Raw genomic sequence first — 17,867 nt, 5'->3', positions numbered from 1 at the left:
AAACATAGTATATAGAGGTCCTGTGTACCCATCACCTAGCTTTCCCTAAGGTGACCTGAGACTAATTGTTAAATCTTTGACAAGCCATTTTTACCCTTTTTAATAAGTCTGTTTTTTAGATGCCTGATTTTCTTTAAGAAAAGGACACCCATTTTGTACCTGATCCTCTTTAGCTTTTAGAATTATGAAATGTCATGTAAGGATCCTTATGTCGCTACTGCTTTATCTATTTAGTACATTCTTCTCCACTTTCCCCATTTCGAGATTGTACCATTGATTGGGAAGGGATTATGTCTCGTCTACTTTTCTGGTATGTTTCTCCCCAGTGACCGGAAAGATACATAAGCCCATTTTACTCCCAATATTGAAGAAATATATTCAGTTGAATATTCAGATTTTTTGTTTTGAGTTTATTTTGGTTATGTTTGAAAATTTGAGTTGTCTTTTTTTTAACAACATTTCTTCTATTTTTTCCTTTTAGCCTGAAAATGAAATTTCTTCAGACTGCAATCATGTAAGTATGGATTTTTCCATAATTCACCTTCTCATATGTAAGCTTTCATATATAATGACAGATTTGGCAACACTTTTCCTGTTGTTCTGGAAAGCATTATGTCTCCTTAGATTCTCTTAATCTTAGCAAGAAGATGATAAATCTCATTTAAGGGCCATGGTGAATCTGCAAATACCCCTCTGTTGTTGAAATCAGCGGGTTCTACCAAACTAATAAGCTTACATTTTTCTTAATTTACAGCTATCAAATAAAAATAATTGTTTCTCTGCTTTATCATGACATGTGTTAGAGTTAGCAGATAAGAGCTACAGAGATAACTGTAATTAATATATTAAAAGTTTTATACACGTATACACACACACACACACACTCTTGCATCTTCGTATTATATAAAACCTAACAACATTAAAAGGAGACTGATGTGAAATCAGATCTGTGCAGAAAGTCCTGTGTGCTTTCGTAGAAGCCTATAGTAGTACAGTGGGAACACAAAACTGAATTTTGCTCAGATGGGTTGATGTCAGGAAAGACTTAATAGTGGACATGATACTTGAGTTGGGTCTTAAGAGTAGTAATATATCTGACAATTCTGTAAGAGATGACTGTATGACAATGTAGAAGTTAGCGTGAATGGGAGACTATAAGAACAGAGAAGCAAGTTGACTGCTTAGGTGACTCCTTATTCTAAGGAAGATCTACATAGGTCAAAGATTAAAAGTAAAATCACAAGAGTATCCATCAGGGAATGCAGATCAAAACTGCAGTGAGATCACTTGACACCTATTAGAATGATCTAGCAGTTCCACTTCTGGGTATTTATCCCAAGAAAATGAAAATACTAACTCAGAAAGATACATGCACCCTCATATTCCATGCAGCATTATTTATAATAGCCAAGATATGGAAACAACCTAAGTGTCCACCAGTGAATGAATTGATAAAGAAGAAGTGGTGCGCATATCTACAATGGAATATTTTTCAGCCATTAAAAAAGAATTAAATCTTGCTATTTGCAACAACTTGGATGGACCTCACGGGCATTATGCTGACTGAAATAAGTCAGAGACAAATACAATGTGATCTCTCTTATATGTGGAAACCAAAACATAAAAATAAATAAAAAATAAAAACCCCAAGCTCATAGATATGGAGAATAGAGTTGGTGGTTGCCAGAGGCAGAGAGTGGGGAGTGGGATAAATGGGTGAACTGTTTTTGCTTATTTATTTTAAATAGTTTGAAATTTAAAAAAAATAGAGATTATGCCATAAAATTACAGCATTTCTATTTTTGGGGACAAATTTGGGATAAGCCTTTAATAAGAAAAGAAAGAAAGAAAAATGGATAAGATACTTGAACACCCATGTCTTAAAGATGATACCTGAATGATGTATAAACAAATGAAAAGGTGCTGAACCTCATTAGTAATCAGGAAGTGGAAATTAAAATCTCAATGAGATACTAGTACACTCACCAATAGAATTTTGCTAAATTCAAAAGACTGACAGTTTCCATATGTTGATGTGAATATGGAATAAGGGAACTTCAGTGAACTGTAGTGATAATGTAAATTTGTGTAACTACAGTTGACCCTTGAACAGCATGGGTTTGAACTGCACAGGTCCACTTATACACAGATTTTTTTCAATAAATACATTGGAAATTTTTTTGGAGATTTGTGATAATTTGAAAAACACTTTTCTCTAGCTTACTTTATTGTAAGAATACAGTATATAACACATATACAGAATATGTCTTAATCAGCTGTTTTCTGTTACCAGTAAGCCTTACAGTCAGCAGTAGGCTATCAGTTAAGTTACTAGTAGTTAAATTTTTGGAAAGTCGAAAGTTACATGTGGATTTTTGACTGTGCATGGGCTCAGCACCCCATCCCCTGTGTTGTTGAAGGGTCAGCTGTGCTTTCAAAGCTGTTTGGCATTAATAAATCTCAACATAAGTATAGTATTTGATACAACCATTTCACTTTCAGGTATTTACTCAAAAGAAATGCATGTATATCTACCCATGTAAAGAATGTTTTTGGCAGCTCATAATAGCTCTGTGAGTAAAAGGTTAACAAAACCCTTTCCCCTTCTTTATGGTATTGACTATGTAACTCAGTTCCCTAGTAACCTGATTAAGAGTAAAATTTCAACTAAATTTCACAAAAGTATTACTTATGATATAAATGACCCTGATTGGTAAGACCTGTAAGGACTGGGAAGAACTGTAAGTTAATTATGAATATTCAATAGGTGTGCCATACTTAGGGCTCCCCTAAATGTGGTGACCCTTGTATCTGGGTGTGTCCCTTGCAGGGACCCTGAAAGCAATGCCTAGAGGGTTGTTGCAAGACATGCAATATTGGCTCCCATGGAGAATGAGATTTCTAGGCTAGGCTTCTCCTTTCATTGCCCATTGTGAATCTTGTGTTCTCACACCTGAGTTGTCATCTGGAGAAGGATACCACCAGATGGCTACTTAGATTGCTGCGAAGACTCCCGTTGAAGAGGAACAATTGACACTGTCCTGCTGACAATTTGTGGTTCATGTCTTTTATTCGACTCAGATCTTTCTCCAGAATATCAGTCTCCAACTACTGATTTCCCATTTCTACTCTGTGATGGTCATCTCTAGAACGGAACTCTTGATTTTCTACCTCTTCCCAGTCTCATTGGTTCTTCTCTTCTTCCCATTATTCAAATCAAAAACCATGATTCCTCCTTTCCTCTTACATTCCACATTCATTCTACTAGCAACCTGGTTGGTGGCTGCTGCTTTTGAAATCTGTCCTGAGTCTGACTATTGTCACTACTACCTCCCTGGTTCCAGCCATCACTATCAGTTCTCTCTTGTACTTCTTTCTATAATATCCTCCTAGATAGTCACCTTCCTTCTGCCCTTGTCTCACTACAGTCTCTACTCCATGCTACAGCCTTAATGATTTCTCTAATATACAAGTTGGATCATTTTACTTCTCTGCCCCAAAACCTCTAAAGCTTTTTTCTCACTGATTAAATTTGTAAGTCCTTAACTGTGACCGACAGCACATACAAGGTACCTGCTCTCTGAATTTTTTTAACACTGTTACCCCGTGCTAACTCCAGTTAAGCCGTAGTGGCCTCCTTGCTGTCTCTCAAGTAGTCAGTGTACCTGACTTAGGTCTTCTGAATATGCTGTTCTTCATGGAACAGTTCCCTTTCTGTGGATATTCATTTTCCTTGTCCTCCCTTATATTAAGTAGCCCCCCTAATCTAGTCACTTTTCTTTTGTCTTAGCTCAACTGTTCTTTGTAACATTTATCACCCAATATATTATCATTTGAATAGCATCTTTCTCTTCTTCATAAAATGTAAACTTGAGGGCAGGGATTTTCCCTTTTTTGCTCATTGCCGTCTTGAACAGTGCCTGGCATATATTAAGGACTTTAAAAAAAGGTTGAACGAAAAATGTGAGAAAATTTCCAAGAACTGAAAGACATGAGTTTCTAGATTAAAAGTGCCTATGAAGTACCTTATATCATGGAGGGAATGATAACCCACACCCAAACCCTGAAAATAAACAAAAGATTCCAAAACCTTTCAGAGAGAAAAAGAATAATCCAAGTACTGGGAATTTGAATGCTATTATACTTAATAGCATTACAGGAAACTGGAAGACAGTAGATCAGAGCTCTCAAAATTCTGAGGAAGAATGATATCCAGTTAAGATATTAGAAAATAAAGACATTTCAAACATGCGGTTGTTCAGAACATTTACAATTCATGCATGTTTTCTCATAAGGCTACTAGAGAATGTGTTTCAACAAAATGAGGGGAAACACCAAGACAAGAAAGATAAAGAATCCAGTAATTAGTGAATCGGTATAAGAGAAAAAAGCAAAGGCAAGTCTAAGGGTGATGGTGAAAGATGGTACCTGTGGCAAGGCCTAGGGAACATACCCGGTCCTGATGAAGCAGGAAGATGCTTAAAGCAGGAGATGTTCCTCCAAGAGGAAGGTCTCACTTGAGAGATTACCTGATACATGTGAATGTTTCGAGAGATTTACTTTTCCAGTAATGAAGAGATTGGGGTTAATTAGTAATGGGTTTATAGAAAATAGGCCCATGAAATAAATGTTAACTCTAGACAAACTAAAAGTTGGAAGGAAAAAATATAATAATAATACTCTATGGCTCAGTATGTATAGTTTTTTATATTATAATGTAAATACTGAATATTCAACATGGGAGGATTATGATCAAAAGGAAGGGTCTAAGTGCATTCCTTCCATAATATTAATCTAAAGAATCTTGCAGAATTTGTAAAACTAACAATTCAAGAAATAGCAGTTTAAGTAGTTTAAAAGTATGGAGGTAATTACCCTAAGAAAAAGCGAAAACATTTAAAGTATTTGTCTCTGGAGAGTGGGTAGACCTTTAGGAGGGGATTTTGCAGGGAACTGTGTATTTTTTTTTTTTATTTTTTAACTACCTGTATTGAACTATTTGACTAAGCAGATAGCTTTGATGTAAAAATTTTTAAGGGTAAATGGAAGAGTATAAATAGATAAAATGAGCTGTAGCGTATAATCTCAAGGAGCTTGATGGTGAAGGAGGAATTTTCCTTCACTACCCACACCCAAGTCTTGTCATTATTCCAAATAACTCAGATACATCCTATCTCGCATCCAACAATTTCTTGCCTTCTAACTGGTCCCCTAACCTCCCCAATCTAGCCCTTACCTACGCTTATTCACCAGAGTTGATTTTTTGAGTTTTCAGATTAAAAGTATCCATTAGCTTCCCATTTCCTTTAAAGTAAAATTCAAATTCTTTAATATGAGCCATAGTACTCAATGTGATATCACCCTTGCCTGCACACCCTTCCCCATCTTTCATACAAACAACTTCAGCCATTACGAGCTATGAGTAATCCCCAGAGGTTATCATTTCTGTACTTTCTACCTTTGTACTCCAAGAACCCCAGTCTACCTCACTGACAAAATTCCTTCTTAAACTGGGGGATTGATCCCAGTGAAACTGATCCTACCACTACCACCTATCACAGGACATCTGAGGGTTTTTTTATTAGATCAAGTAAAGTGTTCTGTGGTTTGTATTTATAATTTTCTGACATTTGTTGCTGTTTACTTTAAATCCTCTAGCTGTTAGGCAGCCTTTTCTTTTTCTTTATAAAATGAAAGAAATGGTATTGGGTCAGCTATAAGTCATTCAATAAAGAGGAACTATTTTAATCTATCTTTGGTTTGATGTACACACAGAATTAGAATATGCTGAATTTTAAAACAAGAGTGTAGCTTTTATTTTAAAAATAGGACATTTAGTGACCAATTCATGCTAGGCTTTAATTCATAGATAATAGTAAAATGTATTTGTCTAAATTCTAACCTTGATTTTTGAATCACTAGATACATCTCTACTTCTGAGGAGCCAAGAGGCCTGAAATTCTTTCAGTTAGAACGAAGCTTCTGCTATACTCATTCTTTTTTGTTGTTGTTGTTGTTGTTTTATTTTATTTTATTTTTTGGTATCATTAATATACAATTACATGAACAGCATTGTGGTTACTAGATTCCCCCCATTATCAAGTCCCCACCACATACCCCAGTACAGTCACTGTCCATCAGAATAAGATGCTGTAGAGTCACTACTTGTCTTCTCTGTGCTATATTGCCTTCTCCATGCCTTCCCCCCCACCCCCCCGACACATTATGTGTGCTAATAATAATACCCCTTTTTCTTGTTACCCTCCCTTCCCACCCATCCTCCCCAGTCCCTCTCCCTTTGGTAACTGTTAGTCCATTCTTGGAGTCTGTGAGTCTGCTGCTGTTTTGTTCTTTCAGTTTTTTCTTTGTTCTTATACTCCACAGATGAGTGAAATCATTTGATACTTGTTTTTCTCCACCTGGCTTATTTCACTGAGCATAATACCCTCTAGCTCCATCCATGTTGTTGCAAATGGTAGGATTTGTTTTCTTCTTATGGCTGAATAATATTCCATTGTGTATACATACCACATCTTCTTTATCCATTCATCTACTGATGGACACTTAGGTTACTTCCATTTCTTCGCTATTGTAAAAAGTGCTGCGATAAACATTTTGAAACTGGGCTCCTGCGTTCTTAGGGTAAATTCCTAGGAGGGGAGGGAATTCCTGGGTCAAATGGTATTTCTATTTTGAGTTTTTTTAGGAATCTCCATACTGCTTTCCACAATGGTTGATCTAATTTACATTTCCACCAGCAATGTAGAAGGGTTCCTCTTTCTCCACATCCTCGCCAACATTTGTTATTCTTTGTCTTTTGGATGTTGGCCATCCTAACTGGTGTGAGGTGATATCTTATTGTGGTTTTAATTTGCATTTCTCTGATGATTAGCAATGTGGAGCATCTTTTCATGTGCCTGTTGGCCTGAATTTCTTCTTTGGAGAAGTGTCTGTTCAGATCCTGTGCCCATTTTTTAATTTGATTATTTGCTTTTTATTTGTTGAGGTGCGTGAGGTCTTTGTATATTTTGAATGTCAACCCCTTATAAGATGTCATTTATGAATATATTCTCCCATACTGTAGGATGCCTTTTTGTTCTACTGATGGTATCTTTTGCTATACAGAAAGAAGCCTTTTAGTTTGATATAGTCCCACTTGTTCATTTTTGCTTTTGTTTCCCTTGCCTGGGGAAATATGTTCATGAAGAAATTGTTTGTGTTTATATTCAAGAGAGTTTTGCCTATGTTTTCTTCTAAAAGTTTTATGGTTTCATGACTTACATTCAGGTCTTTGATCCATTTTGAGTTTACTTTTGTGTATGGAGTTTGACAGTAATCCAGTTTCATTCTCTTACATGTAGCTGTCCAGTTTTGCCAACACCAGCTGTTGAAGAGGCTGTCATTTCCCCATTGTATATCCATGGCTCCTTTATCATATATTAATTGGCCATATATACTTGGGTTGATATCTGGAGTGTCTATTCTGTTCCACTGGTCTTTGCTATACTCATTCTTCAGTTGGCCTCATATATCCTGTTAGTTGTAATTGTCAGTCATCATGTTTGTTCTTTTCATCTGTTCAACAAATTTTTTTTCGTTTCTTTTTATTGAAGTATCATTGATAAACAATCTTATATTGGTTTCAGATACACAACACCGTAGTTCAACAGTTACCCATATTACTAAATCCTCACCCCCTCTAGTGCAGTTACTGTCCACAAAAAAGATGTTACAGAATCATTGACTGTTCTCCATGCTGCACACCTATCCCTGTGGCCAGCCTATATTATTGAGAATTTTTGTGCCCTTTTATCCTCCTCACCTTCCCCACCTACCAACTCCAACCCCTACCCCTTGGTAACCACCAGTCATCACTTCTCAGCATCTATAATCTACCACTGTTTTGTTCATTCTGTTATGCTTTGTTTTTATATTCTGCAGGTAAGTGAAATCATATGGTATTTGTCTTTCTCTGCCTGGCTTATTTCACTGAGCCTCATACCCTCTAGATCCATCCATGTTATTGCAAATGGCAGCATTTCTTTTCTTTTTATGGCTAACATTCCATTGTGTATATATACCACATCTTCTTTATCCATTCATCTATTGATGGACACTTAGGTTGCTTCCATATCTTGGCTATTGAAAATAATGTGGTGATGAGCATAAGGGTACATATATCTTTTCAAATCAAGGATTTTGCTTTCTTCAGGTAAATTCCTAGAAGTGAAATTACTGGGTTGAATGGTATTTGTAGTTTTAGTTTTTTGAGAAACCTCCGTACTGCTTCCCACAGTGGTTGTACCAATTTATATTCCCACCAACAGTGTAGGAGGGTTCCCATTTCTCACATCCTCACCAACACTTGTTATTTCTTGTCTTTTGGATAGTGGGCATACTAACTGGTGTGAGGTGTTAACCCATTGTGGTTCTGTTCAACAAATATTTCCCTTACTTTCTCTTCAGGGACACTCTATTACTCTTGGGCTAAAGTTCAGACATGGCTTACAAGGACTTTATGGTCTGGACTATATGAAGTGCCTCTCCAGAGTCCTTCACTGGACTTTGGGATCCTCTCACACACCCTACTTCCCATCAGGGAGAGCTTCCATGCACGCTGTTTCATTTACTTAGTCTTCTCTCTACCCCTTTACTATAACTAACTGCTGCTAAACTTTCAGGTTTCATCTTAGCACTTTCTCTGGTAAACCGTCCCTGACCAAACCCCACCTTGTAGTCTGGATACTCCTCCCCTTTTTTCCGGTGGCATCTTGTAATGCCATTAACCAAATATGTAATCACACCACCTGCCATTGACCATAGCCATCACTGGACAGTCTTTGTCTCTCTTCTCCTGTTTTATCCCTCAGTTCCTATCATACTGTATACTCAGACATTAACTTCTGTTTCCTCTAATAGCCAATGAAGACCTTGAGATGAGACTGTGCATAGTACATCATAAAAAAAAGTACTAAGCAGGTGTTTGAGTGAATGAGTGAATGATTGATTGTATTCTTTAGTCTTAGAGAGTATAGCAGAGAAAGGCTTGTAAACCATGCTTCCACCCCCAAAAATCTCCTTGTGTTCTATGTCATACAAAGCTCCTGCTCTGTCTTTGCATCTGAGCAGAGTGTAAGGGCTCATTTTTGCTACTTTTCTGAAGTTGGATCACATATTGAAATTTTTTAACTGAAGCTACAAAGATAAGGTAATAGTCAGCCCTCACCTGAGAATAATAATGGCTTTAGATATTTCAGTTTAAGAATGCTGAAACAGTTATGTGAAGTAGACCTTATAGTATATGTGTCAAGTCAAGAATTTCAAATGTAATGAAGATACATATGCCTGGAAATTACACTCTTCATAAAACTGATTGTGAAAGCACTGTTGATTGTGTAATTTGTGACTAAACCTCACAAATCTAAGCTTCTAAGTTAGACTTTGGTTTAAGCAGAATTTAGCTTATACAGCATGTTTGTTTTCTTTGAAAAGTTTATCAAGAATTTTAATTTTTCTCTTGATTAAAAAAAATTGTCCTTAAGTTAAAAAAATTATGTGTGAATGGTAGTGTTTTATTTTGTTTGCACATTTTTCTCCTCTTATCTATAAATTCAATGACATTTTACTACTTTTCTGTTCATTAACTGAAGCGTGAGCATGCTTTCTTTACCTGACTTTACAGTGGATCTTTATCACTGTTGTTTATAATGACCATGATGATAACCATGATGATAAATTTCACACTATTCTAACAGGAGTTTTTTATTTGTTTGTTTGTTTCTCTTGTACCTAGTTGTTGTGGAATTATAAACTGAACCTAACTACAGATCCCAAATTCGAATCTGTGGCCAGAGAGGTTTGCAAGTCTACCATATCAGAGGTAGGTTGTGAAAGAATTTTGTGGGTATTTAATGGCTTAGAAGAGAAAATTACGTCTGTTGACCAGACCATTAATCAGACCCTGTCTGATTGAATTACTTTACTTAGAATTCACATCTGTATTGGTTGAGAGATAGGCCAAGGGGCACATAATCAAAGTTCTTTTTGTTAACATTCACCTGTGTTTATGGCAGGGTGTTTCTGATTCATACAGGTTGGAAATTGTGCTTTGCTGTTTCCCAAACAGAGACTGCAGCCGATTCTGTCATCAGAGCTGCTCTCACACATTTACAGTCTGCTTATGTGTGAGGCATGTCAGAGTGGCTTCACAGGAGACTCAAAAACACTCCTAAGTGTTTTGGCTTTGCAGCTGAATCAACTGAACAATGGAGGCATATGCTTCAAATAATAGGAGTTAACATTTCAAATGATTGTAAAAAGATTGTATATATTATTTTAAATGGATATTGAGTATAAAGACAGAAATAATTAATGAAAATATATAGTATTGTACAGATACTAATTGGAGAAAATTTTCAGTTATTTTTCTTTGCTCAGCATAGTCAAGTAATATTAGTAAAAGTTGTAGTATTGAATTTTTTATTTTATTTTATTTTTGGAATTAGTGACAGCGATTCCAGAAAACCAGAGATTTCTGCCTACTGAAGTATAAGGATCACAAAACAGTTGCTATTTTTCCACCTCAAAGTTAATAATCATAGATCTTGCAACATGTAAATCTGCCCTCAGACTACCCTACTAATGGTTTAAGTCAGGACCACTTTCTCCTGAGCTCCTCAGGAGGACCCTACTACAACCAGATAAGCCCTCAGCTTGTGTTCCTCCCTTAATGTTCTCTGTTTTAGAGCCTGTTCTCTTCCTCAAACCTTGTAATACTGAATCCAGGTATATTTTGTTCTCTTAAGCAGTGACCTTTCTTTATATTTACCTCCAGAATAGAATAGCATATTTTTGAAACATTGATCATCAGCTTCTAGCTTTAGTATTCAAATTTCCTTAGCTAGTTATATGACTGGCTGTACATACCAGTTTATTGCCATGTGGAAATCTAGGTCATAGTATATGCAAATTCATCAGAATAATTTCACTCTTTCTGGTTTTTATGTTAATATTTATATACTTATAAAGCTGGCTTTCTTATAATGTTTATATAATGATGGCCTTCTTGGAACTGTTTGGGGCGTAGTGGTTTGTATTTTTTTTTATAACTGAGGCCTTTTGTTTTAATTAATTAATTAATTAATTAATTGAGAGGGCATCTCTCATATTTATTGATCAAATGGTTGTCAACAACAATAAAATTCTGTACAGGAGACTCAATGCACAATCATTAATCAACCCCAAGCCTAATTCTCAACAGTCTCCAATCTTCTGAAGCATAATGAACAAGTTCTTACATGGTGAATAAGTTCTTACATAGTGAATAAGTTCTTACATGGTGAACAGTGCAAGGGCAGTCATATCACAGAAACTTTCAGTTTTGATCACGCATTATGAACTATAAACAATCAAGTCAGATATGACTATTCACTTGATTTTTATACTTGATTTATATGTGAATCCCACATTTCTCCCTTATTATTATTATTATTTTTTTAAATAAAATGCTGAAGTGGTTGGTAGATGCAAGATAAAGGTAGAAAACATAATTTAGTGCTGTAAGAGGGCAAAAGTATTAATCCAAGCTAGACAAGGGCAACAAAATATCCACGGATGCAGAAGATTTCTCTCAAAGCAGGGGGGGTGAGGTTCTAAGCCTCACCTCTGTTGATCCCCAATTTCTCACCTGATGGCGCCCCTGTGACTGTGCCTGTCTTAGGTTGTTCCTCCCTTGAGGAATCTTACCCGTCTCTGGCTAACCTGTCATCTTCCAGGGTCATACAGGGAAATGTAAAGTTAGTAAGTGAGAGAGAAGCAATATTCTTTGAAAAGGTTAGCTTTTTACTTCTTTACAGATTTATGCCCTGTGGCTTCTATGCTCAGCATTTGTCTTGAGGTATGTTTACCACTTGGAAGAAGTATGATACTCGGTAATTTTCAATATGAGGCACGAATTCTACTAAAGGGTTGTAATTAGGAAGGAAGAAGAAAAGCTATAGAAGTAGCAGACGGAAGAAAACATGGGAAGATTGATTATTTCTTTGACATATCTTCTTGTAGAGTAACAACATAAGCATGTATAAGTTTTAACAAACTACTAATTAAATTGTGTACACACATTAACATAATAGGAATACAGCTACATAACAAAAGCAGACCTACAATTACTATCCATATCCAGTGAAACCAAGAAAACCAGTTAGGTACCCTATGCATTTGTGAAAACTTATCAGTGATATGATGGATATTGTCTAACTGAATTTGAATAGTTTGAGAAAAATCAGACAAATTAAAACAACACATTCCTGGGAACTGTTCACATCCCATATGTTCTTTTAACAGTAGATAGTCTATAGCCGCACGATTTTGGAGCGCTGCAACTTGCACCTCTTCTAATTCTTGGTTGAGTTCCGACAGTATAGATCCAGTCAAATTTGTTGTTTTACTGTATGCACAGGCCAGCTTAGATATCTCCTCCTTCATTCCAATGGCAAGTCCAGGAACCAGTGGGATGAATGCAGCTATAACTGCAACAGCGCTAGGATCTTTGTTGAAGTTTTTTGATGATCATCTTCTGGAATGACTCTTTCAGAGGATGTTGATATTGGAAGTTCTTCTTCATATCGTATCTTAATTCGTTTTCTGGGTAGCCAAATTAGGCTTTGATCCTCTGTATAAACACAAACAATCCCTTTGCCCACACTTTGATATGACCTTTATACCATTGTGAAGAACCTATTGGAGATCACCACACAGGTACTGCTTTTTATTTTTTATTTTTATTTTTTTTAAAGAGAAAGGAATATTATCAGAAAAATGTACTTCCATGATCATCTGGGGTGTAGTGGTTTTATAAAAGATTCAAGTAATATGGGCATTTCTCCCTCCCTAGAGAAAGGTTATACTGGAGTCAGGAAAATTAAGTATCAGGAACAACATAGATACCACCATGACATTTTATTCTATATCTCCCTCCTATCTTCTTTTTAATTTTGGAATCCTACATCCAGGGAGGAAAAACACCAGAAGAATATCTGCAAACTGCAAAAGAAACTATTTATTCACTCTCCATGATTTTCTAGAAAATCCCACTATTCTGACACCAACTCTGGGTTTCTGGACCCAATTCCACTGTGTTTTCCTATGGAGGAGGAGCTTTTCCTATGCTTAACACGAAGCGGTCTCAAACACCAGCAGGGTGTCAGAGAATTCAACTCAGTTCTAATACCCTGTACCATGAAACAGCACCAGATTCGCCTGGTTAAGGACTCCATCCTACAAGACTGCCCTCCATCCCCCACTCTAGATGCCAGTTGCAGGCCCTAGGCTGCTTGTTACCCATGCTTCTGATTGATTGGTTATATAGATTAGTGGTTCCAGTGACCTCCCTGTTAGGTTCCAATTTGCTAGAGCAGCTCACAGAACTCAGGGAAACGTGTTTACCAGTTTAATGAAGGATATTTAAGTGATACAGCTTACTAGACAGATGAAGAGAGAACACAGGGCAAAGTTCCAAACAAAGGATCTCTTGTCCTGGTGACCTTGGGTCCTGGCTTAGTGGCACATGGAAGTATCTGGTTCCGTAAGCATGGAAGCTCTCATAGAAAGCAGGATGAGCAAAGTGCCCTTTCCTGGAGGTTTTGTGAGGGCTTCATTGCGTAGTCATGATCAATTAAGCCACTGGCCATTGGCTGATTCAACCTCCAGCTCCTTTGTCCTATCCTTCTCCCATGGGTTGGGGGACTCAAAGTGCCCACTAATCACATGGTTGGTCCCCCCTGGCTACCAGTCCCTGCCCTTAGGTAGGGGTCAGGTTTCAGGTCTCTCCATTAACATGACATACCAATTTCACTTTTATGGCTCTGAAGCATTTTCAGAAACTGTGGATGAAAGCCAAATATATGTGAGAAATATGACAAGTATTAGTCAAGAATGACCAAAATATATTTCTTGTAAATCATATCATAATGATTTAATGCTGTTTTTCTGCCATTAATCTTAGGAATTTTCCTTCTGTCATAAACTTCTATCCAGTAAAATGGTTTAAAAAAGTATGAACTAATAATTTATGAACTAATAATTCAAACATTACACCCTATTGTGGTGAACTGAAATACAAATAGGTACAGTATCTCTCCATTTCAGTAAATTCTTAACTGAAAAAAGCTAAATATCCATTTAATTTCTCATTAGGGCTCCAGTTCAGAATGAACTCTTGTATTTTCTTCAGATTTTTAAACTGTTGATTGCCCAGTATTAGAACCAGTATGAATACTCTACTCGATTGATTAAAAAAAACCCAGGTGTCTGCACTAGTCTTGTTTTATTACACAGGGTTTTCCAATGGTTCAGTTATAGATGCTGAGATTTTTAAGCAGCTGTTCTTCCTTTCACTGCCAAAACTTAACTTTTTTTGCTCAAAAAAAAAAATTTTTTTTTTCTTTCTGGAAATACATTCATGGTCCTCTTAGGCATCACAAAAAAAGAGCTCAAGGTTAAGCTGAAAAAATTGCATCCGTCTTGACTATTGAAGATCTCTGCTGCCTCTTGAAGCCAGTGTGAGACAATTTACTTAAAATTCCCAAGTTTTCTTCTTGAAAAGTAGACAATTTTCTGTCTTGAACTGAGTCTTTTGCTTGGACTAGATTTGGTACTGGAATTAGACATGATGAGACCCAGTGGCCTATGGAAAAATTAGTGTATGGTAGATTCATCACTTGGCGCCTTTTGGAAAAGGAGATTGTATTTGTTTTGCCCTGTGTACATATTTATGATAGGTGGCATTTAATGGAGAAGGTTTAAAAAAAACCTTCTCTATTGGTTAAAAAAAAAATTTCCCTTTTCATTTATATTAAAAATAAATATTTACATTTGGGTCCTTCTTGTTGAAACAGTCATTTTTGTTTGTTTTTGATTTCTCTGACTGTAATAGGCTTTTTCCAAATAACCTTCTCTCCTTTGTAATTCAGGCTTAAAAATCTGTATGTAAATTTCATTTTTTTATTCCTAAGTCCTAGCAATTTTTTTGCAAGTTTGCTTCATTAGCACTTGTGGTTTGGGATGCACTTTGTAGGAACACTGACCATGCGTAATCACTCTGTGCTTGATCCACTAGATCATATGTCTAAACCACTCAAATTTGATTTGCAGTGGCCTTCCCATTCCCAAACTTATTGCTAGACTGTTCTGAATGTTGTTTTAAACATGTTTCTTATCCAGACCGCAGTGTGGTGAAGCTGGGATTCTACTAAGTTCAAAAACACATGTCCAAATCCATAGTTAATTTAGAACCCATTAATGTCATGTCAAGAAGTAATATTATGCCTCTCCTCTTCCCTCCCCTTAACCATTAAGTTTACCTAACAGTAATAGTTTGCTGTGTAGCGTAGCTTAGGATATGCAACTAGTCTTCAGTTCTGCGCTGTTTTCCAAACCTATTTCCCAGATAAATCTCCTCATTGTCCATTGCATTATTTGCATGGATATAGGGATATCTCAGCAGAACCATCTAAAGCTGTAAATGTTAAAAACTTTGTTAAATTATATCTCAATAAAAGCTGAAGTTTTAAAAAAAGTTCATTTTACTCCCTTTAGGCATGTGTTCTACCGAAATATTTGTCTGTATTTATGTTTTCTTGCAAGACACATTAATCAGTTTCCTAGGTATTTTCTAGAGGACACAACAATCTGAGTAGGTATAACATACTATTTTCTTTAAAACAAATGTATTTCTAGGTGTTTTCTTCTTTTTCTCTCAAGAATAGAGATGAGAAATCAACACGAAAATATCAGACATTCTCTTGTAAAGGCTGTTTGATATGAACATAGAATGCCTGTATAAAATAACTACTTTGTTTTGAGCAGATAAAAGAATGTGCTGATGAACCAGTTGGAAAAGGTTACTTGGTTTCCTGCCTGGTGGATCACCGAGGAAACATCACTGAGTACCAGTGTCACCAGTATATCACCAAGATGACGGCTATCATTTTCAGTGATTACCGTCTAATCTGTGGCTTCATGGATGACTGCAAAAATGACATCAACATGCTGAAATGTGGCAGCATTCGGCTTGGAGAAAAGGTATGTGCTACACTTGCTTCACCAGAGGGGTCCTATGAACTTAATAAATGAAAAGCTCTGTATAACTGGCAATGGAAAAATTTAGGGCTGAAGTTAGCCTTAAAGTTGAAGTCCAGACAGCCCCAAGATCTAAATCTAGTTGACCTTTGAGTGAATTTCATCTGTTTTTTAGCAAAATGTTTCAGAACTGTATGGAGAAGAATTAAAATCTAGTACAAGTAGTGTTTTTTCAAAGTACTTAATGAGTTGCTGGTAACATACAGTGTTCCTCTGGCAAAGCATTTTGTAGTCATGGTCAAAGTATTTGGATTAGGAGAGACAAGAGTTTCTAACCTTTCTTTGCATATACCTCACTGTTGCCCTATTACTTAGTAAGCACACCAGTACAAAAGAAGATACTTAAATATTAGAAAAGTTTTAAGATAACTGAAGGTATTCTAACTTGTCAGAAGAAAGGTACTCTAATTGTGATATACTATTATCTTCATCTCAGAAGAACTAGTTTGAGTAAAGAGGAAAGAAAGTAACTACCTAGTTATTTTCTACTTGCTTAATTATATCTGACCTTATTTTTGTTCTTGTTAGTCTGTTGTCTGGAAGGTCACAGTGGAGGTTTGGCCAGATTAAATCTGAATTTCTTTGCTCAGCAAAAATGAAATAAATTCCTGAGATGTAACAGATGCCAGTGGGAGAGGTAGTCTGAGACATATGTGTGGCACTAAGTATTAATTGCCACCACTCATTAATTTGTTCAGGAAATATGCTGGAAAATAAAAACCGTTTGTCTCTTTGCCTCTGTTTGTCTATTGCATCATGGTTTGCTGGCTTCTGTCACTGGCAAAGCAGGCGTGGGGTTGGAGTGCCAGAACTGTGCACAAACTTCCTGGTTATTGTCTGACTGTCACCAAATACCCTTTCCTTCATACCAGCACAGGGCTTGTCCTTTCACAGGGCCTTTCTGTGTCAGTCTTGAGGGCACTGTGAACTTGGTATACAACTTTCAGGTAGTTTTAAGAAAGCAGAATTTTTCCTTCCCACAGACACAGAAATGGCACAAAATCACATAAGGTTACCCTCATAATTCAGGAAGCTCCTCTGACTTTATTTAGGGTATTGGAAATTATATCCAGTTCCAAACCTCATTCTTCTTAAAATCTCCATGTAAGTGTTCCAGATACACTTTTGAGGAATCAGTGATGACACTTTTTCATATTTGTGATTAGGGCCCTGGAGAACAAATTGTTGTAATTCACCTCTCTTTGTAGTATTTCTTTCTTGTTGAACACCAAGATAATCGCTGGGTAGTTTCCCATTAGCAATCTTGAGCTGTCAATGTAAAACCTCCTTTCATGTACATGTATGAGTTACTAAGTCTACAATGACTGAAACGACTGCAGAAAATACTGCTAGCACACAAAGACAGATTGTTCTTCAGCTTTGTTAAAATAACAAAAAATGTTTCTGTGAACCATCAAAATACACATTTTTGCATTTTGTCTTTTGCTATACCTTCCAGTTAGGTGAATTTCTGTCTATACCAGGCACCCATGCTAGCATCAAAGGCTTTCTTCTATTTTGGGGATAGTAAAATGGACTCATGTCTACACTTCTGAAAAAGCATGTTTCTTCCTCTATATAACACCACTCCGGTGCTGTAGGCAGGTTACAGATGAGAGAGGCATGATCTTATCTATGCTTGGCCTTTTTTAACTATAGTTTACTTCTCTGAAGCTAGTTATTTTAGATATGAAAACTATCCTGAAAATTAATGAACCAGCTTCTGACCA

General features: G+C 36.5%; 1 protein-coding gene across 4 annotated transcripts in view; it reads left to right on the top strand.

Moving 5' to 3' along the window:
• GLG1 (golgi glycoprotein 1) overlaps window positions 1-17,867 on the top strand; it is a 168,484-nt gene that overhangs the window by 97,079 nt on the left and 53,538 nt on the right. For all 4 annotated transcript variants that reach the window (XR_012126688.1, XM_073225973.1, XM_073225974.1 and 1 more), the window contains exons 2-4: window positions 482-514; window positions 9,794-9,880; window positions 15,865-16,080. Coding sequence is in view for 3 of the 4 variants with exons in the window: in XM_073225973.1 (XP_073082074.1) it covers window positions 482-514; window positions 9,794-9,880; window positions 15,865-16,080 (336 nt within the window). In the remaining variant the exon portion in view is untranslated. The remainder of the gene's footprint in view (window positions 1-481; window positions 515-9,793; window positions 9,881-15,864; window positions 16,081-17,867) is intronic.

The sequence above is a fragment of the Manis javanica genome, chromosome 17 (assembly GCF_040802235.1).
Source record: "Manis javanica isolate MJ-LG chromosome 17, MJ_LKY, whole genome shotgun sequence".
Taxonomy (NCBI): domain Eukaryota; kingdom Metazoa; phylum Chordata; class Mammalia; order Pholidota; family Manidae; genus Manis; species Manis javanica.
The sequence above is the reverse complement of the archived record's forward strand: the minus strand, read 5'-3'. Positions and strand labels throughout refer to the sequence as shown.